The following is a 27,469-nucleotide window of genomic DNA, read 5'->3' on the forward strand; positions in this document are numbered from 1 at the left end:
GGAAAATTATAAGTGATCTAGCAGTTTTATACAACGGATGCCATTAAAAACAAGTCTATCCCTCAAAGCATCGGTTTCATGGCGCTGCTCTGACTATTATTTTAATAAGCAAATCAGTGTAGTGCTTAGGGGGAGCTTTTTCCATCTTAGGGCTATCACTTTCTTATTCCAGGAAGGACTTGGAAATAATGATTCACTCTGTCATGTATGATGTGTACTTGTTGTATTTTAATAATGGAGTGAACGCTGTGAGGCGCTATTTATTACATCAATGACTACTGCAACACACTTTTTGTTGGTCTACCACAATTGTCTCTTGGCTGGTTACAATTGGTGCAAAATGCTGTTGCTAGAGTCCTAACAGGGACAAAAAAGAGGGAGCACATTACCCCAGTTCTTGCCTCTCTTCACCGGTTGCCAGTGAAGTTTTGTATTGATTTTAAGATTCTGTTGCTTTGTCTGGGCTAGGCTGGGCTCAACTTCTGTTAGTTGTCCCCCGTTCTAAATACAAATCTTAGGGAGATTGAGCTTTTGCGGTTACAGCCCCAAGTCTCCTGTAACATATTAGGTCTGTTCCTTCTCTGTCTAGTTTTAAATCAGCTTTTAAAATGCACTTTTATTCGTGAATTTTGTAATTGATTGATATTGTGTGGATTTGTTGGTTGATTGAATCTGTGCTGCTGTAATGAATTCCTAAATTCTGGTTTGTTTTGTCACACGTTATCTTGCCTGTGTTCCTTTTGTATTGGTTTTGCTTGTGTTCTAATTCTGTTTCCTGGGTTTGTATTTTTTTTGCTGTTTTTAGATTGTTTGAGCCGGCTGATAGTTTGCCAGCCCAAGCCCTGGAGTTTTGACCCTATTGCTCTTCCCAAACCCTACAAGCTTGTCACTCTACCTTGGCCTGTTGACTAGTCAGCTCCACCTTGGCTCCTCGCCCACTACGGCTCCACCGGGCTTCTTCGTCCCTCCAGCTCCACTTTGGTCAGTCGTCACTTTGCCATCACCATGGACTTACGGGCCTCCGTCTGTGACTCGTCCCTCCACCCCTTTTGGCTCCGCCTTAGTCTTTGAGCACACCAGCTTCGTCTCAGTCCTCTGGCAGTTCTGGTTTGTTTTGTCACGTGTAATTTTGCCTGTGTTCCTTTAGTAGTGGTTTTGCTCGTGCTCTGATTCTGTTTCCTGGGTTTGTATTTGTTTTTGGCCGTTTTAAGATTGTTTGTGTGTCCAGTATAAGCCAGGAAGGTCATTTTGTAACCCTGCCCACACTGCCCAGTCCTTTAGCCCCCTCTTTACTGACTCACATCAGCCCTTCGTCTCCACCTACCCTCTGTTCAGTACATCATGGATCTGCCTTGGGCTGATAGTTTACCAGCTTCTCCTCCCTCCGACTCTGACTTGTCAGTCGTCACTCTGCTGTAACCATGGACTTACGGGCCTTCGTCTTTGACTCATCCCTCCACTACTTTGGCTCTGCCTTCCCTCTGGCTCCACCTATGTCCTCCGGCAACCTGGCTTCGCCTCAAATGCTCGTCCCAGTGTCTCCACCTTACTCTTCAGACCCTTCTGTGTCCCCTGGTCTCTTCAGCTCCGCCTGGGTTTCCACCTCTGCCAGCTCCGTCTCAGACAGTCTTTCCTCTCGTTCCGCCTGCCAAGTCTCCACCATGTCTCCACCCTCCCTCAACCCTGTGTCCTGGTCATCCTGCTGAGGGTTCTGCCCTGGCTCTTCCCACCTTTGTCTCCATTAATTTGTCTCACCCTCCACCTAGAGGTCCAATCCAGTCCCAGTGTCTTCCGCCTAAGCCCCCTCCCACCGTCTGTGGAAATGTAAAGGATTCCTGAGTTCTGGTTTGTTTTGTCAAGTGTTATCTTGCCTGTGTTTGTTTTATGTTCTACTCTTTTGGCTTAAGTCGACTTGCGTACGGCCGTCCGTACGGAAGCTAGTTATTTTAGTCGATAAATTTTTAAATATGGATATTTTTCTTTCACGAACGCATTGCTTCACTTCTGAAGACCTTTATTAACCCGCCAGAGCCGTTTCGAGCACTTTTATCATGGATGGATGCGCATTGATGGACCTCCAAAAAATATACCCATTGACTCCCATTATAAAGCTTGGAGCCAGGAAATTTTTTAATATAAGACTGATTGTATTCACCTGAAAGAAGAATGTCATACACCTAGGATGGCTTCAGGGTGAGTAAATCATGGGCTAATTTTCATTTTTGGATTGACTATCCCTTTAAACACAATAGTAATGTGTAGTCACATTATGGTATTGCTGTTAGGTTGCTAAACCATAATGCTCATTAGCTTTTCTGTTGATCAACAAAATTGATTTAAATGTATTGATATAATAAGTCATCATGTTAACAGGTTTTTTCCCATCAATATTATTACTAATGGAATAGACTACTAATTGTCTCAGAACACTCACTGTAACTTTTTTTTTAATCCAGTTGATGGAACAGAACCCCCACCCCCCCATACATAAAACACATCCATACATAAAACACAGATATTTTATTAATTTAAAAAAAGTGGGGAAGAAAAGTACAAGGTTGCTGAAAATGTACAACAGGTTTTCTTTTTCATATAGTGTAATATACAGTTTCTCTCAAATCATTACATCCATAATAATAATAATTCAAAGAAATTTATTATGCATGAATACAAAATAATTTACAAATTCACATGCAACCGTACTAATTAATATTTTAACAGTAAGACAATCTCAAAATACTGAAACACCAAATCAATGCAGAGAAAACCAGATTTTCTGGGTGTGTACAAACAGTCTTACAGATAACAGTGCAGTTCTACATTGGCCTTTTGCCATACATGTGAATATCAAAATTATGTAGGTCAGATTTTTCATTTTATTTTCTGTTGCTGAACAAAGGTGATTCTTGACCAGGACATTTAATCATTTATCCTCTTACCAGATTACTCAGTTCATTCTACAGCTGTCACACCATGTTCCACTTTTAAACTGCAAAACAAGGGCCTGAAAACAAACATAATAGCTGTTTTCAACATGATCTCATGTCATTTGTCCTTTGTTGTCAGAAGATGGAACTATCATAGCTTCTTGTCTTGTGTAAATACCAATATATTAAAGTGAATTAAGAAGGGTTTGAGACTATATAGAAATAAGAGTTGGACATATTTATTTATTATACAGAAAGGCGCCCTAATCCAAGTCAGATCTTTTGCTGAACCTGTTTCCCAAAAATCTTGGAAATGCCATCAAATGTTCAATAATATTTCAAGTAAGCATGGCATATTCATTCTGCATCACAGTAGCTGCCTAATATACAAATTTGCTAAAACCCGGGTGTTCAAAAAAAGTGAGATTCTTATCTGTGAATATTATGCATTTCTGTACCACTACATTGTGTTGCGTATGTTAGAACTGCAATTGCAATTATATATTAGACCTGCAAAATCTCACTAAACAATGTTAAAGGCATCCAAAAATCAATGTGTTTATTGATCACAACTGGACATTACTAGACTGACTCAGTCTTATTGACATTCATAGTAACTCTACACTATGGCGTGGTATCGACATGGCACCATCTATAGGGTTACGGTTTTAGAAATACACCAAAAATGTATATGCATATAAACCTGAAGTGCAAAGTCATAATTCCAAAATAATCCACGTTACTCTACGTGATGTTTTGCCTCACCGGAAAGAGATTTTAGCAAAAGCAGATTACTTCTCGGCGATGGCGGGCAACATGCAAGCGCGAATGCGGGCTTCCTTCCATGCGCTGCGGCATTCTGCGATCCAGTGGGACACTATGGTCTGTTTGTCCATGCAGCGACTGCTCTTTCCCCTCCAGCCAGCAGGGGTGCCGTCGAGCTTGTTGGGAATGCCACTGCGCGCAGCCAGGCCACCGTCGTCCAGCTTCTTCCTGCTGAGAGGTGACCGCTGCAGGACCGTTGCTGCAGTGACTGTCTCAGCCAGGCAAATCTCTGGGCAGCTGCTCTTGCGCGGGGCGTCAGCTGGCGAGGAACAGCACGGGTAGGTGTCGCTGCGTGGCCGACGCGGAGGAATGCTCCCCCTTCTGGTGGGGAACGCTAGCTCACCTCTGTGGCTGTACAGGTACTCCAGCGGATCTGCAGGGCTGGGGACGTCATCTCTGCATCCGTTGTCCTCCTCTGGGGCGGCTTGGGCCTGCAGTGGTTCTGATGGAGCAGATCTGGTGGTCTCTTTCTCTTTATGAGCTTGTTCAACTGTCTGGTCATTGCTCGTGGAGGTGTGGGGCAGTGGAGACTGCAGATGCTGGCGCAGGCGTTGCAGTCGTAGGCAGGGCTTTGGGGAATCCAAAGGGCCGATGGAGAGGATGTCACAGTCGGGCTCATGCAGAGGGAAGGTAGGCCGGGCCAGATGGCAGATGGAGAGGAAGTAGTCCTGTGTGGTGGTGTGCTGGCTGTTGGTCTGGTTCAGGTCCTGTACCAGCTCCTCATAGCCCTCCCTGATGGTGGGGAGGCCCCGTTTAGCCAGTAATCTGGACCTGGGACGCATGACTGTAAAAGCGGAAATAGTGCTTCATTAAATAGATATGTACATGATAGGAAAAAAAAAACCGTTAGTTTAGGGTCCAATTCTCACTATTAACTAGTAGATTATTAGCATGCATATTACTATATTAGCTGTTTATTAGTACTAAAAGCACAATATAATGCCTTATTCTGCACAACCATATTCTACATCCTTAATCCTTCCCAATACCCAAACTTAACTATCTTACTAACTATTAATAAGCAGTAATTAGGAGTTTACTGAGGCAAAAGTCATAGTTGGACCCTAATAAAGTGTGACCGAAAAAAAAAAATACATAGTATATGTTAACACCTTACTATATGGTCCCATTAGATAACATGCTTTACCTAACATTAACTAACAAAGCAAGACATTTGCTACAGTATTTATTAATACTTACTAATTAAAATTCAATTGTTCATTGTTAGCTCAGGTCCATTAAATAATATTAGATAAATGTTAAAATTAACAAACTTAAGATTTATAAATGTTTTTGTAATTTTGTTATTGTTAATTCATGTTAACTAATTTAGTTAACTAATATTAACTACTCATTGTAAAGTGTTACAGATTACTTTAATATCTCAGTTGTTTCGACATAAGCAATGAGATTAAATGGAGAGCAAATGGAGACTTAGCACTTGAAGGTGTGGGCAAATTTGTGGGCAAAAACAGTCTTTCGTCAATAGTGTAGTGATGTATGATGCACAGTTCACACAGAAGTCAAACCAAGCAGCTTTCTGTTGGTCAGCGTGACAAATCTGCATGACAAGCTTGAACCTGTTGCAAAATCTGCTCTCAGATCACACACAGATTCCTATTGAAATGACTATTTTGTCTGTGAAATTCGCTAAACAATATATGTGACCTCTAAATCTCTTGGTTAAAAACATTAAGGTTTGTTACATGAAGAATTATTCTTCTCTCAAATCAGCTGTGGAGGCAGCATAGGGGTGGCAATGTTCGACACGGAGCGCTGCCCCCACACAACATGCCATTCCTTATCTCTAACTGTTCCAGCGAAATCACAAAATAAACTGCAACCAAATACACCACCGTTACTGATATACATCTGCTGACAAACAGAAACAAGACGGAAATGTTTATAAAAATATATGAAAAAAAATGAAAAAATGTTATATCTATTATATAATTTTATATACAATATTATAAAAAATATATATAATTCACTGTAAACCCATTTGTACATGATATGCTCAAGACAGGAAATCACTCTTGAAATATTCCTAGTCAAATTATCTGGTCTATGATATCCACATTATTAGTATCCTCTTACTATTTCTGGTTCTCTTAAGGCATTTTAGACAATTTGAGAAAGTCAATTCAAGAGAATTCCTGATCTAGGAAAGAAAAACCTCTGAATAATACAACTTTCTCCAGGGAACCATAACAACATGCATTCGCAGCCATATCATTTGGTTTAAAATAAGGTTCCTTTAGTAAAGATTAGTTAAGACATTAACTAATAATAAGCAATACATGCAGTATTTATTAATCTTTTATAATGTTAGTTAAACATCATTCTTACAGACATCAAATTCATCAGCATACACACATACTCACTGACAGACCTCTAATGCTTCTCTTATTGGCTTTGACCCACATTATTTCTGTATTCATAATTAATAACAGCATCATTTCAGAAGTTGTTATTACCTCAATCCTTCCTTAATGCTGCTCTGTACAGTAAATGCCAGAAATCAATGTATATAATGGGAGGGATTGGTTACAGGAATATGTGCAAGCCCAGTCTCCATGACAACACCTCTTCCCATCACATCCCAGACTGTGCTCAGATTTCACAGCAATCGGAGAGCACATACATAGACACACATATAAACACACACACACACACACACACACACACACACACACACACACACAGTGAAGCAGCTCCTACACCACCCCCTGCCGCCCCATGCCCAAATCATCTGAACACCCCTCTTTATTGTGGCAGACCAATGTAAACAACCCAGCACCAATTCCCACCCATCCCTATTTTCAAATAATTTCAGTTGCCTAAACATGCTTGGATTTTCCCAGATTTCCTACAACAATCTATGAAGGAAAAAAGAACTGCAAAATACTTCAAGATCAAAGCAGATCTGCCTCACACATCCCATTACGACGGACATCTGGCGTGGGTTGCTGTTTCTGACAACAACAGACGAAATTTAAAGTATCTCTGGCCCTAATCCTAAAATAAATTTGGAATTGTCGGATTGTGTTATATGTGAAAACCTGAAGTATAATGTAACCATACCCTTTCCCTGGTTTGTATTAAGGCCAGTGGTGTGAGTGGCGTCCCACCTGAGATGGGTCTCTCCGGCTGCCTGGTTTTGCTGTGGATCTCTTATTCTTCCTCCACTCCTCTCGTTTCGTCTCCTCTTCCCTGCCTTAGCTTAGAGCCTCCAACTGCTGCTACACACAAAAATAATGATTTTCCTCCCGTCTCTCCCTCCCTCTTTCTCTCTTGCCTGTTTGCTTGCTCGCCCTCTCCCGTGCGCCTCACTCTCTCTCCTCCCTTGGTCAGTGCTAAAAATAGCACCTTCGTTCCCATCCCTGTGGCTGCGAAGAATCATTTGCAAAACGGATTTTACCGGTGTGGTGGGGAGAAAGAAACAGGAGAGGGGAAGAAGTTTGTATGACAGTATGGAAAAATAGTCTGAGAAAAAAAGAACCTCCTAAATCATACCCCTAAATGATAGATAGATAATAAACAGATTGTGATGACACATTTATAAAAAAAAAACCTAAAGTTAAAAAGGGACATGATGCATATCAGTATTAAAATACACTAATTCTGTGGGAGACCCAGTTGGTCACACTTTACATTATCAACCTTATGAACTAACATTAAATACAAGACTATGGATTCACTGTGTAACCACATGTTGTTCTGGAAAATTCCCACATTTATATTTACAGGTTTAGGAGTGAAGGCAGTGTTAGGGTAAGGATTATAAATGTTAGAGTTAGAGTTAATGGTTGGGTTAGGGGTAAAGCTAACAGTGTAACTACGAATGTTAATTAAATGCAAGTGGTTTAAATGCAATTAATGCACTAACATGGTTAATAATAGTTCTGCCATTACAACTCTCTGAGAGATTGTTATGGTAATGGATATGGAAATGTTAACGTATTTGGCCTGGGCGGAATAGATCTGCTACTGCACATATAACATACATGAAATAACCCCCTGTAGCAGATCTATATAGGTGGAGCTAGGGAAGAAGAAGGGTTTCTGGAAGCGCTTTAGGCTCAAGCGGTTGAGGCGCAGCTCATTGGCTGCTGATGCCACAGCAACCAATCAGCTGTGCTATGTAGATAACAATGCAGATTGTTAACAAACTGAGTTACGGACCCATCAGCCTGCGCCATCTAGTGTTTCATGACAGAACTTTGTATTTAAGGCTACCTAATATAAAGTGTGACCACACTGGTCCATTCCTGATACCAAGTCAACAGTCATAATTATTTTTCCAATATCATGCATTGCTTTCTCATGGTTGCTTTTTTACAAGGAGGAAATGAGCAAGTAATTTTAGAGATATGCCTCTATTTTTTGACCTTGGTTTGCTGAGTGGTGCTCTTATCTTGAGTGAAGAAAGTGTTTATCCAACTATATATAGCTCCTGCAGGTATTGAGCCCTCAATGACCTTTCATCATGTTCACGTTGCTGTCAAACAGTGGAAGGGCAGTAAACTTGTGAGCGTCAAGATAACAAACAGCACGACTGTATGGTGTTGATTCCCCACACGAGTATAGACTGTACGTGCAATGGAAAATTTAAGAAAAATAGACAGAGTAATCTTTTGTATACTATAGTAGTCCTTCTCAAGCCAAACTGAAATACACTCTCAGAAAAAAAAGGTATACACTATCACTGGGACGGCACCCTATAAAAAGGTTCTATGTACCATTTAGGTATATACATTTGATACTAATATGTACCTTTGAGATACTAATATGCACTCTTTAAAATATGTACCTTTTGAAAGGGTACCACCCCAGTGACAGCTTTTGTAAATAAACATGTTTTTTTGTTCAAAGTCCATTACCTGTGATGGTAGATAGCTGTCCCGTATATTCCACGTTTGTTGGATGAACTGTTGTAGTTATCAGATGATATCGTCAACATAAGCTTCATAAAAGGTAGACTGCCCTGTTTAAGGCACAAACATCATGTTCAGTCTTAAAAGTGTTTGTCTGACAAGGAAGGGTGTGAGAACAAGAGAGAGGGAGTGGAAGGGTGGGACATGTTGAGAGGGAGGTGGTTGTTTTGAAGGTGGAGCAGTTTGGAAATAAGCACGTTTACAGACCAGCCCTGTTAAATTCAATATAATCCCATTCCATTTATCTCACTTCTGGTCAGAGGTCAAATGAGAAGATTTTCAGTCTGCTCTGATTGAATTCACTCCACTTAAAGCAGTGTTATTTTAGTATCAAGCGTGTAGTATAACACGCACGACTCAGAATGACTGCAGAAAGGGCAACTACACTTTATCATAAACAATGCCAGACAAGAAACAGAATGAAACACAGGTTTTAAATACAAGGGCAAACAAAGGGAACTAATCAAGTCCAGCTGAACAGAATGATTAATTAATGGATAACCTAGTTGACAAACTAGGAAATCAGATCAAATAATGATAGGGAGAAGAGAACAGAACTGAATCAAAACACACTAAACAAAACTATGAACCTGACAGATATTATATTATAGTTTTTTATTAATATTTTGAATACGTTTTATTTTTATGTTTTCCATTTTCATTCTAGCTTTAGTAAATTTGTTGTGCTGACTATCTGTCTATAGTTTTTTATGTTTTTATTTTACTTTCAATTTGAGTTATTTTAGTAAATCAAGTTAATAAATACATAAATAAATATGTCTTGGCAACTAGCTGAAATAAAGTAAGTTTAAGCTTTTTTTAAACTTAAAAATATTTTAATTTAGTAACCCTGGCTCAGGGATGGACTGGCCAAAGGAAGCACTGGGCCAGGTGCACCTTTACGTAATTTATTGAAAATGTCCTTTTAATTTGATTTAATCATTTAATTAATTATCAAAGACTTGAACATATCTCTAAGAACACATGCAATGTCCTCTTAAATACTCCACCCAAAAAATGAAAGATTCTCTCAGAATTTACTCACCCTCATGCTGTCCCTGATGTATCTTTCTTCAGATAAACACAAATAGAGATTTCATGAAAAATAATGGTAATATAGTCTATAATGGAAGTGTATTGGATCCCCCAAAGTTGACACCTAAAAAACAACACCAAGTGTACATCAGGGGTGTTTAATACTGTTCCTGGAGATCTGCCTATACCTTCACAATTCAGCTGCAACCCTGATCAAACACTACTGAACCAGCTAAATAAGGGCTGTGTCCAAAAACTTAGGCTGCCTCGCTGCCTTATCAGGCAATGACGTAGTTGGCAGCATTTAGACTCAAAGGTACCTCACAAAACTGAATTCAGACAGACTTCTGAGGAAGAAGTCTCATCTCATTGCACAAAAACAGCTTCAGCATTCATCAAAATGAAGAAAAATTGTGAAATGCAAACAAATATATTATGCAAACCTGCAATAATTAAATACAGATATACTTTATCCACTTTAACTATTGTGTTTGTTGCTGACATTCTATTATTCCAGTTCAACCAAACCAATAAGCAAAAATAACTTTAGATAAAAATTACATTTGATAAAGCAACATGTTGCATTGCTTTCCATAAAAAGTAACTAAGTAATGTAATTAGTTACTTTTTTAGGGAGTAACACAATATTGTAATGCATTACTTTTAAAAGTAACTTTTCCCAACACTGCTTTTATCATTAATATGTAATGTTCTAACCGGCGGCTTTTGCAATAAAAACGGTGAATAAAAATTTCAGACATCAAAATGCAGAGAAAATCAATGGTTCTGGACATATTTAGGTAAATTCAGCAGTAAAAATGCAAAAATAAAACAAATATTTAGAATTTTAGATGAAAGAGAGTTTTACAATGATAATTTTTTAAGTACCTCTGTCCAACAGCGACACCAATGAACAAATTTATGGCAAATGGCAAAATTAAATATAGATAAAAACTCAAATGAATGGAGGCAATGCTTCCACTTCACTGTAATTGGATGATCAATGCAATAATGCACACCTATCATGTCAGCAACTACTCACAGCCTAAATTGGTCAAACTGGAGCAAACTGATGGATTAATTCAAGCTAAAAATTAATTAGAGCTCTTTGAAATAATGGCCTGTGAGGTTGTTTTTTTTTTAGTGAGTGCTCAGGTCAATTAAATAAAACTGCGTCTTCGTGCCTGTGACCATTTGTCCAAGTGTTCATGTATGAGTACTTCCAAATACTGTTTTGGGGGATATGGAATGAAAGCTAAAAATTATTAAGAGGAAGATGAGAGAAAGAGGATTAGGAAAAGATAATAGATAAAAGAATAATATTCAGAAAGACAGGGGGACAGAGTCTTCTGTGCTAACTAGGTCGACCTGAGTCAGATGAAGGAAGAACAAAATGAGTGACAAGAGGGAATACAGAAGATCTATGGAGCTTTATAATAAGGACTGTAATAGCACGGGCAGTGAGTGCTGAAAGACAGAAAACCATGGCAACACATGTGGATCATGCTACAAACTGAACTCTGTTGCCCTCAGTGAACTACAGTCACACCGAGCTGATATATTCTCATGCTCATAACCATCTTGTACTGGCAGCGTCTCTCAGCAATGAAGAGATTCACATGTTCCTTTCATTTCCAGCACAGAACTGAATCATGTATGACAGCTCCATCTGCTCCAGGAGACCAAGCACATTTAAAGTCACCGTGAAATCAAAATGGACAATTCTTTTTTTCTTTCTCTCTCTGAACATTGCTGTCACACCCTGTGTCTCAATGTCCATACTATCCATCCTAAACAGTATGTGAGATTAAAATAAGTGTGTCCCAAAGCATTGTGTGTTGAAAAGAGTATGCCAGAAGTCCCCAGATGGTCTACTATTTCCGATTGATTTTCGAAGTGTTGATCTGTGCACACTATAAAGGCTAATATTGCCCACAACCCATTGCGCTTTGGAAGAGGATTCAGTTCAGAACTACAAACAAGTTAAAAGTGTTCAGAAAACTACAAAACATGGGGGATATGCGACTGTGAGAGGTTTAGATAAAGGTTTGAGTTACTAATGAAAGTTTAACCTCATTTCATCTGCAATAATGTGGACTTTTATAAAGATCCGTTTGGCCATTAACTCATTTTAGGAGAGTTCTCTGCGTGAAAGACCCGCGACTGCAGATCCGGTGACAGTATGCGACAGAGAACAACCGTTAAAGACGCAATTGTATGACGTGATAGTATGTCCCAAAACTTGTGTACTCTTTTGCTACACACTCAAAAGTATCTACTTTTTCTTCACGAAAAAAGAGTACATACTTTTAGGGCGTAGTATAAGAGGCGAATTGAGACCCAGCAACAGTCACACATGATTTGGACTTTTTTGACCGTGGACCAGCTGACGACGACCCTAGTCCCACTCCCAATCCAGTGCCCAGCCAGATACCATCTCACTGCGAGGAGCTGCAGCATGAGCCCATCGCAGACGAGTCCGCCTCCGCCACAATGTTTCAGCCAGTGCCAACGGGATCGACCGAGCAGAACATCATCCCGGAGCCATTAGAGTCTGACCAGGTGTGCGAGCCGGCTGCGCCATCCATTGCTGTGGGAGTCCTTGTGGAGTACGAGGGAATGGAAGCTAACCCCGCCCACCCTACCGCTACTGAGAGGACAATTTAGGTTAGTGTGGAGAGATGAATTCCCTGTGTCCCTTCATCATGCCAGAATGTGTATCGTCTTCAGTCCAGTGAACCCCGCCCAGCCTCCGTCTCCCTCACCTCTCCAGACTGCCATTATGAAGGCTTCGATTTTTGTTGGTTTTTGTTCTGTTCTGCATTCTCCTCCTCAGCCACTCCTGCCACTCTGTCTCCCATCAGCCCCTCAGTGCCACCCCAGCCTCCTCTCAGTGGCATCGATATACCTAAGGACTGCTGGGAGCCATCTCCTCCTGGGCGTGAGAAGCCCGTGTCTCCACCTCCGGCCTCAGAACGTTACGCTCCACCTCGACTCATTGTTCCAGTGCGCCGGAAGGGCTGACTCTTTTGCCTAGTTTGTGCTTGCTGTTTAATAATTATTTGAAACTTCGCAAACTGGCAGCTCCAGTAGTAAGATGAAAAGATTTATATCTCCGTTATGGAAACTATGTTTAAACCTTAATTATATAATTTAATAATCAATTAAAAAGGAATTAAAAAGGAATACCTGTATGATATTACGCTGTAGCCACATTGGACCAGCGGTTTGGAAAATGGATGGATGATTCAGCTGTGGACGCCATCTTCTGGTCAGATGAGGGAATTCATTCGGTGCCTGACTCTCACTGTGCATTATGGGTATTCTCTAGCCATTGAGCGTACATCAGTTGTACACTCATTATTGTGGGATTGAATGAGTGCACTTGATAACGTCCACTATGGTTTCGGACACCACTACAAATGGCTGCCCCCTCAAATAGTGCCCTATTTAAGGGTATAGGGGGCCATTTTGGACACAGCACTTGTTTCAGTATTTTATTTTATTGTTTTTTATTGTTTTTTTTGGTAACACTGGTGGCTCAGAAGCTCTGTTCACTGATGTCTGACAGAGCACAAGTTCCCATTATCACTATTAAATATTATTTTAGTTTAACAAAACAAATGATGTAACAGTTACTTCCAAAAAGAAATTGTTTAATTAGAAAATGTGTCATTTGATGTTATGAATGATCTGTTTGGTCATCATAACATGTCTATATCAAACACTAGCCTCAGGTACCTCATTTTCATGCTTGATTGTTAAAAAAAGCATTATTTTTCACATATTTTACATTAGCACCTCTCTCCCCAGTCTGGCTCGAACACACCGATTTCGAAGAAGCCCCTCCTTCCGAAATATGCTGTGATTGGTTAGCTGGCCTAGTGTGTTGTGATTGGCAGTGCTTAAAGGGATAGTTCACTTTGAAATTAAATTTTGGTATGTTTTAGCTTACCTCAAGGGCATCCAAGATGTAGGTGTCTTTATTTCCGCAGTAGTTTCAATTCTGATATTTTTAGGTCAAAACGTTCTTGTCTGTCAGTCATATAATGCAGGTCTATGGTCACCACCTCAAAGAGCATGCACAGAGAAGTCCAAATTAAACAATTCCCCATCGTAAGTACACGTTGATGGCCTAAGACACGAAACGAGCAGTTTGTGTGAGAAAACGAACAGTATATCGTTTTTACCTCTTGTAGTGATGTGTCGTTCATGAACGATTCGTTTATTTTGAACGAATCTTTAATATGACTCGGGACTACCGAGTTGTCTCAGAGAGACATGTTAGGGAAATGTCCTTCCCCTTTCACAACCGCAAGTTCTTCTTTAGTGATAAAAATAAAGATGGCGTCAATTTCAAACCAATTCGAGCCCGATTCAGACTCTGACACTGTTAACGAACAAGAGGATTGTGCAAAACGGATTTCACGCACAGACTTTGCAAGTGGATTTCACAGGATGTTTCAGAGTGGTATGTTTTTTGTAATTTTCTTATACATTATAGATATGATGTTATGTCAGAAATTTGACAGAAAACTAAGGTAATACAAACAGTAATCGATCACAAAACCATGGTTAATTTTCCTGAAGAGCGGCAAACTGTCTTACAAAAGCGACAGAAAACAAACTGTTCTCCATAAAATGTGCATCACACAGATAAAAAGGTTTTAATGTTTAATATTGTTTATGTCTATGAGGTGTTTTTAATATGCTTTAAGACAAACCATGTGCAAATTCATGTGTCAACACCATTGCTGAGTATTTTCTCATTTCTCATTCTCATTTTCTCATTAAAACTGCAGTGAACCAAAGACAGTCTCAAAAACGCTGTTTGAAATCGCTGGCGTTTCTGACGTCACAAACTACGTTGTAACCAATCACGTCAACGTGCGATCGTCAACGAGTGGATCTCTGAGCTGCTGTGAGTGAGTGGAGGCGGGGCTAATTTGCATATTCATAAAACCGCATATACTAAATGAGGCAAGGGTTTAGCTGCTGTGAGTGACTTAAAACATTCAAGCTATTTTAAGGCATGAAGAATTTTTTTTTCAAGGAAAAAACGCTTAAATATGTCATTTTGGTGATCAAAGATGAGTTTAAAGGGATAAAATTATCGACTAGGGGGACTTTAAATAAAATATCTCCCTTTTTTTGGAGTGGACTTTGAGCTTTGTAACCTTGCCTTTTTTACGCTCTAACAGCAACATTACACTAACTAAAGTTGAAAAAGTGGAAAAGAATAGGACCCCTTTAAAGTACTGTTTTTTTAAAGTGCGAGGCTGAATTGTATATTTTACATACATTTTATTTAAAGATAAAAAAAATTGTGTCTTATATTAACAGCTAAGGTATTTTATAAACAATATTGTTTGTACATAAATGTATGTTTGAAAAAGAAAAAGAAAAAACATTTTGGCATTATGCTTGCAATTGCAAAGCATTTATTTATTTGATCGTGTATATCCAGTGATGTGAAAGGACTTCTTCAAATATCATTAAGTAAACAATGAATTAATAACTATAGATAAATATTAACCAATACTGTTAAATAAATCTGAAGAGCCTGTGTGCTCAGATATCTTAATAAACACAACACAGCAGGGCATTTAGGTGTAACATGAACTGGAAAGACTGGTTTATGAGCAACTGTACAGATATATTTTAGCATGTGTCACCTGTTTATCACGTGCAGAATCGCGACCTGCAGTGAGATCCTTTGAGAAGATGACCTTTGTCATTCTCCCTCAGCATTGACAGCATGTTTAACGAGAGCAGGGGTTACTAAAGATGTTTTGCTCTCAGGCGACACGATACCTTTATCGACCTTCTGTTCGTGACTGCTGCATCATCTCCCTGTCTCTTTAATAAATGAAGCGTGCAGCATGTGATCTGGCATCAAAGGCTTTGATCGAGCTACATATGGCAAGCCAAACATAACTCATCCTCCCTTGATATTTTGCTAGTTATATTTGAAAAATACAAATCTTTTAACTGTTGAAGGAGTAATTTGCTGTCTCCAGACAGCATTTTGGGCCTTATGGTGCACATAACATACTGTTTTGAGACATTATATTAGACAATATTTTTCATGTACAGGACTGTCACCCGCCCTGGTTTTCTTAACACAGCTAAGAATGTCTTCTCTGTAATTTCTCTCATGGATATAACCTATTGACATGTTCAAATCAACAACAATTGTGACTAGTAGCCTAATTCCAAAGATTCAAGATAAATAAAGTCACCATGGAATCAAAATTGAATTTTTTTGGCTTTTAGTATGAATATTTTATCCTTACCGTTATCTATAAGCTAGTTTGCTCCAAAACAATGACAACATTTGCATTTAGAAGATATAAGCTTTCTGGCTGCATCCAAAACTGTACTCATTTTGAAGAAGTAATTTCTTCATGACTGCAAACTGTGAATTCGGACATAGTTCTTTTGTCACATGTTTTTCACTATATAGTAGGGAAGTATGCGGTTTCGGATGCAGCCACCATCTCTCATTTCTGCCAATGTAGATCAATGATTTTTTTTTACATAACTCTGCACTTCAGTTTCAAATCAGATTTTCTGTCCAATCAAATGCTCTCTAGAATCTAAAGTGTACCGCCCCCTACATTATAAATAGACGCTGAAACTGTGGCTAAAATCAGTCACTTGTTCACATATTTACTATTTTGTGGTGAATGGCACTACATTATTGCCACCTGCCACCTTAAGAGAGCAGCCAGAAAAATGGAGCGCAACTGGAAGAAAACAAAACTAGAGGTATTTCGCATTTCATGGAAAGAGAGCTCGATTGCTTACAGAGAGGCCTTAAAAGCTGCTAGATCTGCTTATTTTTCAACCCTATTAGAAGAAAATAAACATAATCCTAGGTATGTTTTTGAAACGGTGGCTAAACTAACGAAAAAGAAAGCTTCAAGCACCGAAGTTTCCAAGCAACACAGCAGTAATGACTTTATGAACTTCTTCACTTATAAGATTGATAATATCTGGGAGAAAATTATAACTATGCAACCGTCTACTACAGTATCGCATCAGGCGGTGCATTGTAGTCTCCCGGAGGAAAAATTTGATTCGTTCGTTGCTATAGGAGAGGAAGAATTTACTATACTCGTTAAATCATCTAAATCTACAACATTTATGTTAGACCCTATACCGACTAAGCTACTGAAAGAAATACTTCCAGAGGTCATAGATCCTCTTCTTAATATCATTAATTCATCTTTGTCTCTAGGATACGTACCAAAAACCTTTAAACTGGCTATGATTAAAACGCTTGTTAAAAAAACGCAACTTGATCCTACAGAATTAGTCAATTACAGGCCGATCTCGAATCTACCTTTTCTGTCAAAGATATTAGAAAAAGCAGTATCTTCACAACTGTGTTCCTTTCTTGAAAGAAATGATATCTGTGAGGATTTTCAGTCAGGATTTAGACCGTACCATAGTACCGAGACAGCTCTCATTAGAGTTACAAATGATTTGCTCTTATCATCCAATCGTGGTTGTGTCTCTCTATTAGTGTTACTCGATCTTTGTGCTGCATTTGATACTATTGACCACAACATTCTTTTAAATAGACTCGAAAATTATGTTGGCATTAGTGGAATTGCACTAGCATGGTTTAAATCATACTTATCTGACCGTTATCAGTTTGTAGCAGTAAATGAAGAGATGTCTCATCGATCACAAGTTCAGTATGGCGTACCACAAGGCTCAGTACTAGGACCGCTGCTGTTCACTCTGTACATGCTACCATTAGGAGATATCATTAGGAAACATGGCATTAGCTTTCACTGTTATGCCGCCGATACTCAGCTCTATATTTCTTCAAAACCTAACGAAACTTACCAATTCACAAAATTAACGGAATGCATAGCGGATATAAAAAATTGGATGACTCGTAATTTCCTACTTCTAAATTCTGAAAAAACAGAGTTTCTAATTATTGGACAAAAAACTTCCTCACGTAATAACCTAGAATACTGTCTAACACTTGATGGCTGCTCTGTTAAGTCTTCGTCGTCGGTTAGGAACCTGGGTGTGCTCTTTGATACCGATCTTTCATTTGAAAGTCACGTGTCCAGTATCTGTAAAACTGCATTTTTCCATCTTAAAAATATATCTAAATTACGTCATATGCTCTCATTGACAAATGCGGAACAATTAGTTCACGCGTTCATGACCTCAAGGCTAGATTATTGTAATGCTCTACTGGGTGATTGCCCTGCACAGCAAATAAACAAACTACAGCTGGTCCAAAACGCAGCAGCTCGAGTTCTTACCAGAACCAGGAACTATTACCATATTAGCCCGGTTCTGTCAAAACTGCACTGGCTCCCTATTAAACATCGCATCAATTTAAAATATTGCTGATCACGTACAAAGCACTAAATGGTTTAGCTCCGCAGTACTTGAGCGAGCTCTTAACGCATTATAGTCCTTCACGTCTATTGCGATCTCAAAATTCCGGCCAGTTGATAATACCTAGAATATCAAAATCGACTGCTGGCGGTAGATCCTTTTCCTATTTAGCACCAAAACTTTGGAACAGTCTTCCTACCATTGTCCGGGAAGCAGACACACTCTGTCAGTTCAAAGCTAGACTAAAAACACATCTCTTTGACCTAGCGTTCACATAATACATTATAGACTTCTATAATTCAATGTTAGGCTGCATAGATTAGGTCAGCTGGAACCGGGAACACTTCCCATAAATCCTGATGTACTCGTTACATCATAAGAAGAATGGCATCTACGCTAATTTTAGTGTCTTTGTTTATCCCAAGGTTTTCCCGCAGCCTGCCGGATCCAGGCCGTATCCAGATCTGATGAAGGCCCTTCGCCTGGACCCGATGACAACGCAGTGCTGAAGTGCCATCTAGTCTCTCCCTATGGAGGATCCTTTTACCACTCTACAGATAAAGCGTTGTCGGGAAACTCAATTCGCGTATCTACCCCGAATTGATAAAATAAAATAAAATTCTGTATCAAAAATTATAAGGAAACACCAGTACTTTGTTTAGGCTTGGTTTGTAGGGAATTACAAACCTGCGTACATATATTCAAACGCACATAACTATAGAACCAATTCTTAATGTGCATGTGAACGCCATCAGCGTTTCTCACAGGTTCGCGTTTAAAGTCTGTGTAGAGAGAATGGTGTCGTCTTAGCGGCCCCTAATTTAATAACAAATGATTGTTGCGACGGAAGCGAATCAATCATAACTAACCTTAGCTGGAAAATAACTTTACTAAAGAACCGCTATAAAGCCAAAACAATGTCTGTTACCCTAAATTATACGTTTGTCTCTGTAAAGCTGCTTTGAAACAATCTACATTGTTTAAAGCGCTATATAAATGAAGATGACTTGACTTGACTTGACTACATAAAGGATGTAGGGAACGATTCATCAGACAGTGTAAATATATTTTCCATGAGTGCGAATGAAGTCTGGTTTTACGTTAGTGTCACGCGAACCTTCACAGTTCCGGATAGACTATAGCACAGAGCAGATCATATGATCGAGTCAGCGCAGACCACAAAATGTATCGGATATGAATTCTACACATAATGCTATATTTTAAAGAGATATGGAGGAAATTAGGAGGAAACTGTGGCTTTACCGAGCTCAACGGCTCTGGCCGAGCTGTGATATAAATTAAAAACTATTGACACAGTTTTCTCAGCCTTTTTGTTCAAAATGTTGCTTTTATTAAATGAAACTTACCCACATTCAAGTGTTGATAAAAAAAAATTTTAACTTTTTTTTTCTTTATTTGTTTTAAAAACAGATGTTCTGTTTTTCTTTCTTTTGATATATTGCATGTTCAGATATTCATGCAACAAAATATTCTGGGGGCCATGAGATTTTTGTGAAAATTATCAAAAATGCTGGTGGTGGCTGGCAACTTTAAAAGAAAAAACAAAAACCTGGCAGGGAAAGAGTTATTAATAATAATGTCAGAAAACGAATTCATCTTTTAACTCAGAGTCTTATCTGTTTTATAACCATGGCAATTTCAATTAGGATCTAATTTAGGTTTCAATGAACTTTGCCACTTTATGTAATATATTCCCATGAGTATCACAGATGTGATTTCTACGAGTAACCACCAGAACTCACTCACATCTGCCAGCGAAGAGCAAAAATCATTAGCTGAGCAATACCAAACTGCCTTTCCCCACAGCATTCATTTTAATGACACGACTTTTGAAGACAGTAAAAACAGCCTCAAAGTCCGTAAAACGTCTGCACCAAATACTGAAGGAATTAATAGATAAAAAATTACTTTGGTGGGTAAGCTCAAAAACATATCGAAGTTCAACAAGGAGAGGAGCTCGCACACAAAATCGTAGAAAATTTCGTAAACAGTTTTTTTTTTTTATTTAGAGGCCAAATATACAAAGACAAAACGTTTTTAATTTACATTGTCATCAGAGTCGTAAATTGAAAAGGTTTTGTCTTTTATTTGGCCTCTAAATAAAGTTTGTATAAGAAATATTCTACGATTGTGTGCGAGCTCCTCTCCTTGTTGAACTTTAAGTACATGACTTAACATTAAAATTAATTTGATTAGCACAAAATTGAATATAGTTCCACTATTTAGAATAAAAATGGAAATTTTGCAAAATAGGCAGTATGAAAGTGAGAATATTGCTGTAATTAAAAGGATTAGTTCACTTCAGAATTAAAATTTCCTGATAATTTACTCACCCCCATGTCATCCAAGATGTTCTTGTCTTTCTTTCTTCAGTCGAAAAGAAATTATGGTTTTTGAGGAAAACATTCCAGGATTTTTCTCCATATAGTGGACTTCAACGGTTATCAATGGTTTGAAGGTCCAAATTTTCAATGCAGCTTCAAAGGGCTCGACACGATCTCAGCCGAGGAATAAGGCTCTTATCTATCGAAACGATCGGTTATTTTCTAAAAAAAAATTAATATATACTTTTTAACAACAAATGCTAGCTTGCACTAGCTCTGCGATGCACCACACATTACGTAATACACGTAATGAACTCGTAACACATACTTTTTTTTTTGAAGAATGCAACTATAATAATGAGTAATGAACTAATAATGCTCAGCTTTTACTTTCTTACTGACACTATTTAGACTGAAGGTAAAGAACAGGACCTGCAGTTTCATATCCCAGAGGTCATTTGCGTCCATTAACTCCATTGCTGACTCCAGAATGTCTCCGAGATGTTGGTGCCAGTTCATAATGGAGTCAAACCATCTTCTTAATGCAATACAACAAAATGTGCCCCACTTTGTTGAACATTTGAACATTTTTAAAGTCATTTTGTGAACATTTTAAGGTTAGCACAGTTGATTTAATAATCTAATTTTAACCTACAAATATACAAAATATCTAATTATTTGTGTTGCAAACTGCTTATAACACGTCCTAAAAGAGATGTAAAGTGATTTGGTAATGGAGTTTCAAAGCTAGCGTGATACACAAACTGTAAAATTATGCAACGGCATGTTACTTCACATAACAGAAAGCAATTTGCCCTAAAAAAAACTCCATTAGTTTGCCTCTTGTATTCAGGGATCGTTTTAAGTAACTCTTACACAATGCAGTTATATAAAATGCCACCAAGCAGAAGTGTGTGTTGGTTGAAGAGAGATCGAACAAGGCCTCAAGGTTCCAAAGGATTTTTTTATTCGCAACTCTGTTGAATTATTCAGGAATTTTTAAGACAAAGTCAACTTCACCAGAGCAGTGGAATGACCATTAAAGTTTCAGTGCTGCTCTCTGTGGTAAGAAATAAAGCCATGAAATATTGATTGGATGACATGAATGGATTTGTTTGTTGTAAATGTTCTGTACATACTGTATGGGAGAAGGAAGGACAACAGAACATTCCTGTTGATGTTCTATATCCAGATAAGAAGGATACATACAAAATGATTTAGTAAACAAGCTACCATTTAAAATACATAAATAGCATGCTATCTGCTATTTTCATTATTCACAGTAATATTTATAACTGGTTATGTTTTTTTTTTCAAATTGTTTTTTTTTTAACTCTTAAAATGCCATTTAAATATATATTAGGGCTGTCAAAAGATTAATCGCGATTAATCGCATCCAAAATAAACGTTTGTTTTTAATAATATATGTGTGTGTACTGTGTATAATTAAATTTGTATATATAAATACACACACATGCATGTATATATTTAAGAAAAATGTGTTATTTATATATAAAAAAAATTCTATTTATATATAATATAAACTATATAAATATATATACAGTATATGTATGCACATATTTCTTAAATATATACATGCATGTGTGTGTATTTATATATACAAAATAATTATACACAGTACACACTCATATATTATGTAAACACAAACTTTTATTTTGGATGCGATTAATCGCGATTAATCTTTTGACAGCCCTAATATATATATATACTTATATGATACTTTATGATATTTTCTTATTTTGCCAGAACTGGTTTTAAGCCAAATTTACAGTTTACATTACTTGTGTTTGCATATTTGTACATAAAACATGAATAAATACAATAAAGTATGTTATATGATTCATTGATTGGTGTAAATACTGCAAATTGTTCACTCCTGACGGTGGTTTGTTTTGATTTGTTTCATTGTTAGTGTTCTGACATTGTTAGTGTTCTGAAGTCAAAATGATCCCAAACAGAAACAATTACTAGAATAGTCACATTTCTGAAAAGCGCATGTCTGTTTTGTGGTGAAACAGTGTTAAAACTTCAATAATATCTGTCCAATGGGTTTTGATAAGGTCGGAGGAACATTCAAATAATTTGAGGGGAAAATAAGATGTTAATTTTGAATTTGCAATAAAAAAATTCAAAAGTATAAATGATGTAAACATCAAGCCAATCATACAAACCTACAAGTTTCATGTGCTATGTCTTAAATAGTATAAGTAGTCGGCTATCTCTGGCTGATAACAGAATACTTCCTGAAAGTAACATTGAAATAAGCATTTTCTGTGAAATTGCCTCGAGACAGTTTGGATTTTTTTTTTTTAAACTTGAATTGAAATAAGTACCATCTCCAGTCAAAAGGAAATAAATTTTGGTATTTAGTATTAGTTTTTGCTATGAGACCACAATTTTATATGCAGATAAGGTTTGTTTTTGTCCTGTTTGTGTTTCCACCATAGATAAGACAGTCATCTGATACAAAAGCCATGAAGAAGTTGACATATAAACATGTGCCACGGGGCAGCTAAAGTTTTTAAGATGTTATGTCATGTTATTATGACTACTAAAAAGACTCTAAATTACAGATTAGTCTGTAATAATTACAATGTTAGCTACATTATGATTATAAAATGAGACATATGTTTAACTGCCTAGCAGTATTAAATGAAATTTGAGCTATTATTGTGATAATTATAGTGTATGCTACACATTTTACATAATATTAATTATAAAAGCATGTTTCTAATGTATCATAATAAACTTAAATAGCAGCAGCATTGAAACTTTGAGTAGCCTAGTTGATGTTTTGCAGCAATAGGCAAGCTATGTTTGTCAGGCCTTCATTTAAATTGTCTAAAAGTAATAACACAAGGTTGCTTCAATGTGAAACCTTGACCGCCCAACAGTAGGAAAACATTGTAAAACATAGTAAAAGCATATTGTCTCTAAACTGCCACCTGCTTTCTTTAAATACAATATATTAGCGACTGAGAGACTCAAAGTAAAAACTGTTGTTCTCCATCCTTAAATAAACTCGTATGTGATTAGCAGTTTAAGCGTGTAGACAGAGACAAATAATTCCAGGAATGAGAAAATTGAGGGACATAAAGACTACTCACGTCAGTTCCAGGAAAACTGATAAAGAGAGAAGCACTGCCATCTTGTGGCCATTAGTTATTGTATGCCTAAAGGGTTAGTTCACCAAAAAATGAAAATTCTGTCATTAATTACTCACCCTCATGTCGTTCCAAACCCATAAGAGTTTCGTTCATATTCAGAACACAAATGAAGATCTTTTTAATGAAATTTAAGACCTTTCTGTCCCTCCATCGACAGCTACGCAACTAACACTTTCAAGCCCCAGAAAGGTAGTAAAGGCATAATTAAAAATCCACGAGAGTCTATTGGTTTAACCTCAATTTTATTAAGGGACACAAGTGCTTTGTTTGCACAAAAAAAAAAAAAAAAAAACATAATTTACCGCTTTATTTAAATTAAAGCGACAATCTGTCTTTTTTTTTTCGCCGCTAGAGGTCGCTAACCTCTTACAATAACAAAGGCGTAGATTGATGTGTGGAATCATGGAACTTGTCGCCATGCCGATGGATCTAACGTTAATAATGTTTAAGGAGAAATAATGTTTATGGATGAGTGAATACATTCATTTTTTTTAACATGACTGTTGTATGAAGCAGGTCGCGATTGCTAATGAGAGACAGATATCAGCGCCTCGCGCGAGTCCCGCGGATATAACGTTAAAGGAATGAGGACATTTCATTCTACTGAACTAAAGTACCCGCAAGTGCTGAATAATACTCACACAGGTCAGTTTATTAGACGAATGAAACTTGTGAGGTAACGCAGCGCTGTTTCACTTGGACTCTACACTATCACACTAAACTGCATTTGAGTGTGTTGAAAGTTATAATGCTATTCTATGTGTTAGTTTATCTGTATGAGACTAGCAGTAAGCTAGATCAACATAAGAATAACATACTGATCATATTCTAACATTTCATCATGTTGAGCTATATAACATTGATTAGTTTGATGTAAATTTGCTCACCTGTCTAATAAAGTACATCATCTCGAAAACGCCACGCCGATATTTATCCTCGTTTTATTTCTCCCTTTGTCCCAAAGTCTGCTCGCCGTGGTCCATAATGTTTGAACGAAACAACAACAGCGTGCCGCTAGACATTACGCAGTCCACTTCTGTCGCCATGGTTACTATGGCAGTACGAACGGAAACCAGGGTTAATGCTGATATTACCTCATTGACAGGCGACAAGTGAGGGGCACTATTTAAAATTGTGAATTTCTCTGAATTTACAAATTCTTGGAAACATTTAGGTTAATGTAAGTACACAATTGAAAGAAATATAACACTGTGCAAGTGGTTTTTGGATATTTTGATACAAAATTCTTACATATTGTACCTTTAATCTCCAATGCACGTTCACAAGAGCACCGTCTACGACACGTGCACGTTGTGTTGACGGCGCAAGAGCAGATGTTACGTGAACGCACAGAGATTAATATTTAGCAAATAAAGTGGTAAATTATAAAAATAATAATAATAAAAATTGCAAACAAAGCACATGTCGCTTCATATAGATGGTTTTATTAGGGTGACCAGACGTCCCGAAAAATTCGGGACAGTCCCGAAATCTAAGCTGTTTTCCCGAATCTGACCCTAATTGTTCCGAAAATTATACTAAAGCAAAATCTTGAGTTGTTATTGTCTGATAAAACATTTAAAACTGTCCGTGGAGCTTGAGTCGTCCTGCAGCCACCCCCCCGTCGGCTGCTCATTGGCTGCAGCATCTTTTTTGTTTCTTTTTTTTTAAGTTCTACAAAGATACCGTAGGCGCGAATTTATGCATTGATAAGCTCATTTTTATTCTTTCGTTTCGTTGACATGGCTGGTGTACCGGAACCCCAACACACCGCTAAAAAGCAAAAACGTCTCTGCAGGTACCGGGAGGAGTGGGTGGGGAAGTATCCATGGATTGCGATGAAAGTAAAGCGTTCTGCAAAGTGTGTAGTAAAGAGTTTGGTGTTTCTCATGGAGGGGAGGCAGATGTAAGGCTGCATGCTAGCAGCAAACTACACTGTACCAACACCGCGACAGTACAGACCTTATTATAGGCTATGTAGTCTAACATCATAAGCTGTGTCCCAATGTGAAGGCTGCATCCTCCGAAGGCCGATTGGCCGTATTTGAAGGCCGATTGCGTCACAGCGCCGCGACGAAATGTCACAGCGCCGCGACGAAGGATGTCCCAATTCAAAGGCTGCACACTTCGAAGGTCGCATTTGAAGGCCGATTGCGTCCCGCAGCGCGATGAAGGCTGTCCCAATTCAATTCTGCGTCCTCTGAAGGCCGTATTTGAAGGCCGGTTGCGTCATCGCGGCGCGACGAAGGCTAAAGTGACGCCAAATGCACCCTTCGTTTCCCCGTGAAAGAAAGGATACAAAAACGGATCCTTAGTGGCCTATCCTACCCCATAAGTCATCGCGCGCCGGTGACAACAGCATTTTTATTTAAAAAAAAATGACGGCCGAGAGTTCGGTGGTGGACGGCAAATTCACATTTAAATGTAAGTATTATGTTTTCATTTACTCAAATAGCTAGTGAAACCTGAGTTAAAGGTGAACTAAGTAACTTTTTTATCTTAACCGAACAGCTTCGGAGTCATTGGAATGGTTATATGACTGTTTTCAGGTTGAATGGTGGTCTTCTCACACCCCCCGAGCGCCTGTGAGCCGAAAAACCACTCTTGCAACTTTGGGCCGGCGGGTCGCCGGCCTCAGCGTCAGGAAGTATCGTGTGATATCAGGTTTCGCGATGTAACGAATTGCTTTAAGGCACTGCACACATACACTATCTAAACATTTATATGCTAGCCTTCTGTGTATCATACATACCTCAGTGTACATGGCTCCGTGCGTTCGCTAGCTTCTTTGAAAACAAATGCACATGACCAGCGGGAGAAGATGGGAGGGGGCAAGTCGCCAATGAGTTTTGACGACAGTGTTGTCAAATATCTATTCCGAAGCTGTAGGGGGAGCTCTATAGAGAAACCCGCGAGCAAAAAGCGAGAAAACAGCGAAGAAATCGGCAAAGCTGCATAGTGCTGCTTTAAAAGCCACAAGTTTTTCTTTCTTATAAACTTCATCTTAACTCCTTCGTCACCATTGCGTGGCTTCATTTGTCAGGTGGTCTGAGGCAAAACTTGTGCTAATATTAGTTTAATAATTGTTTCAGGGAGCAAGGAGCAGACAGCTCAATTTATTAAATTGCAATTAAAAAAATAAATAAACTAAATAAATTAAATTAAATTTTATTTAAAATTTGCACTAGTCTGTCTAACTTGTGTAAATAAGAAATATCACTCACCCTATAAAGCCCACAACAATAAGAAAAGCAGTAGATAAGGCAATGGGGTTTCACTTGTATGTGTTTTTGTAGTGCTGTCATGCAAGCTATGTCTACAAAGGTTTTAACCAAATTTGAGTATTCATAAATATGATTTCTGAATATGAATATGATTTTAAAAATACAAAGTAATAAAGTTGAGATCACATCTTTGCTGAAATGTATTGTGCTGTCGTTGTTAACAAGCCATGGTTAATTTGCTCTGCCTTAGGATTGCAAGTGTCCTGGGACATGTGAGGGTGTGAGTGGGAACCCACTGCTGAAACTTGGCCCTGGTTTGTCCTCATGGATGAGGTGTTGGGACAGAGGCATTGCACCACCCCCCTGTCCTCATTGCCTCAATCCCTGAGGACAGACCAGGGCCGAGTTCAGCAGTGTGTGACCAAGAAGAGGAGGAGCCAGGGGCAGCACCCGCACCTGCATCAGCACCAGCACCAGCACCACGAAGAAGGCGAGACAGAGAGGACGAGTTTTTGGACTTGATTAGAGAAGACATGGGACTGCAGAGGCGAGGAGAGCACAGTAGAGTAGGGAGAGGATGGACAGGCTGTTTTCTCTTCTTGAAAGAATATATAT

General features: G+C 38.4%; 2 protein-coding genes and 1 long non-coding RNA gene across 8 annotated transcripts in view; 1 reads left to right on the top strand and 2 right to left on the bottom strand.

Annotated features, from left to right (window-relative positions):
• mapk9 (mitogen-activated protein kinase 9) overlaps positions 1–20,471 on the bottom strand; it is a 100,103-nt gene extending 79,632 nt beyond the window's left edge. The window contains exon 1 of the mRNA XM_079847506.1: positions 20,467–20,471. The gene's annotated coding sequence lies outside the window, so the exon portion shown is untranslated. The remainder of the gene's footprint in view (positions 1–20,466) is intronic.
• Positions 1–27,469, top strand: part of LOC307144857 — a 66,812-nt gene that overhangs the window by 1,329 nt on the left and 38,014 nt on the right. The gene's annotated exons all lie outside the window — the stretch shown is intronic.
• On the bottom strand, positions 2,503–9,975 carry LOC307144856 (uncharacterized protein). Of its 6 annotated transcripts, XM_079847513.1 has the most exons (4): positions 9,735–9,975; positions 8,636–8,739; positions 6,884–6,994; positions 2,503–4,536 (listed from the first exon to the last, which is right to left on the bottom strand). In XM_079847513.1, exon 4 carries the CDS (start codon positions 4,532–4,534, stop codon positions 3,719–3,721), a length of 816 nt encoding a protein of 271 aa, XP_079703639.1. In that variant the 5' UTR covers positions 4,535–4,536; positions 6,884–6,994; positions 8,636–8,739; positions 9,735–9,975; the 3' UTR covers positions 2,503–3,718. The 6 variants fall into 6 exon arrangements, with proteins under 6 accessions (XP_079703639.1, XP_079703641.1, XP_079703638.1 ...); XM_079847517.1 differs by lacking the exon at positions 6,884–6,994 and having other exon boundaries at positions 2,509–4,536; positions 9,735–9,974; XM_079847514.1 differs by lacking the exons at positions 6,884–6,994; positions 9,735–9,975 and adding an exon at positions 8,144–8,253 and having other exon boundaries at positions 2,509–4,536; positions 8,636–8,785.

Source organism: Squalius cephalus (genome assembly GCF_949319135.1).
Source record: "Squalius cephalus genome assembly, chromosome: 17".
NCBI classification, from domain to species: Eukaryota; Metazoa; Chordata; class Actinopteri; order Cypriniformes; family Leuciscidae; genus Squalius; species Squalius cephalus.

Coding starts and splice junctions, on each gene's coding strand:
- LOC307144856 (XM_079847513.1), bottom strand. CDS start 4,534: ATGCGTCCCAGGTCCAGATTACTGGCTAAACGGGGCCTCCCCACCATC.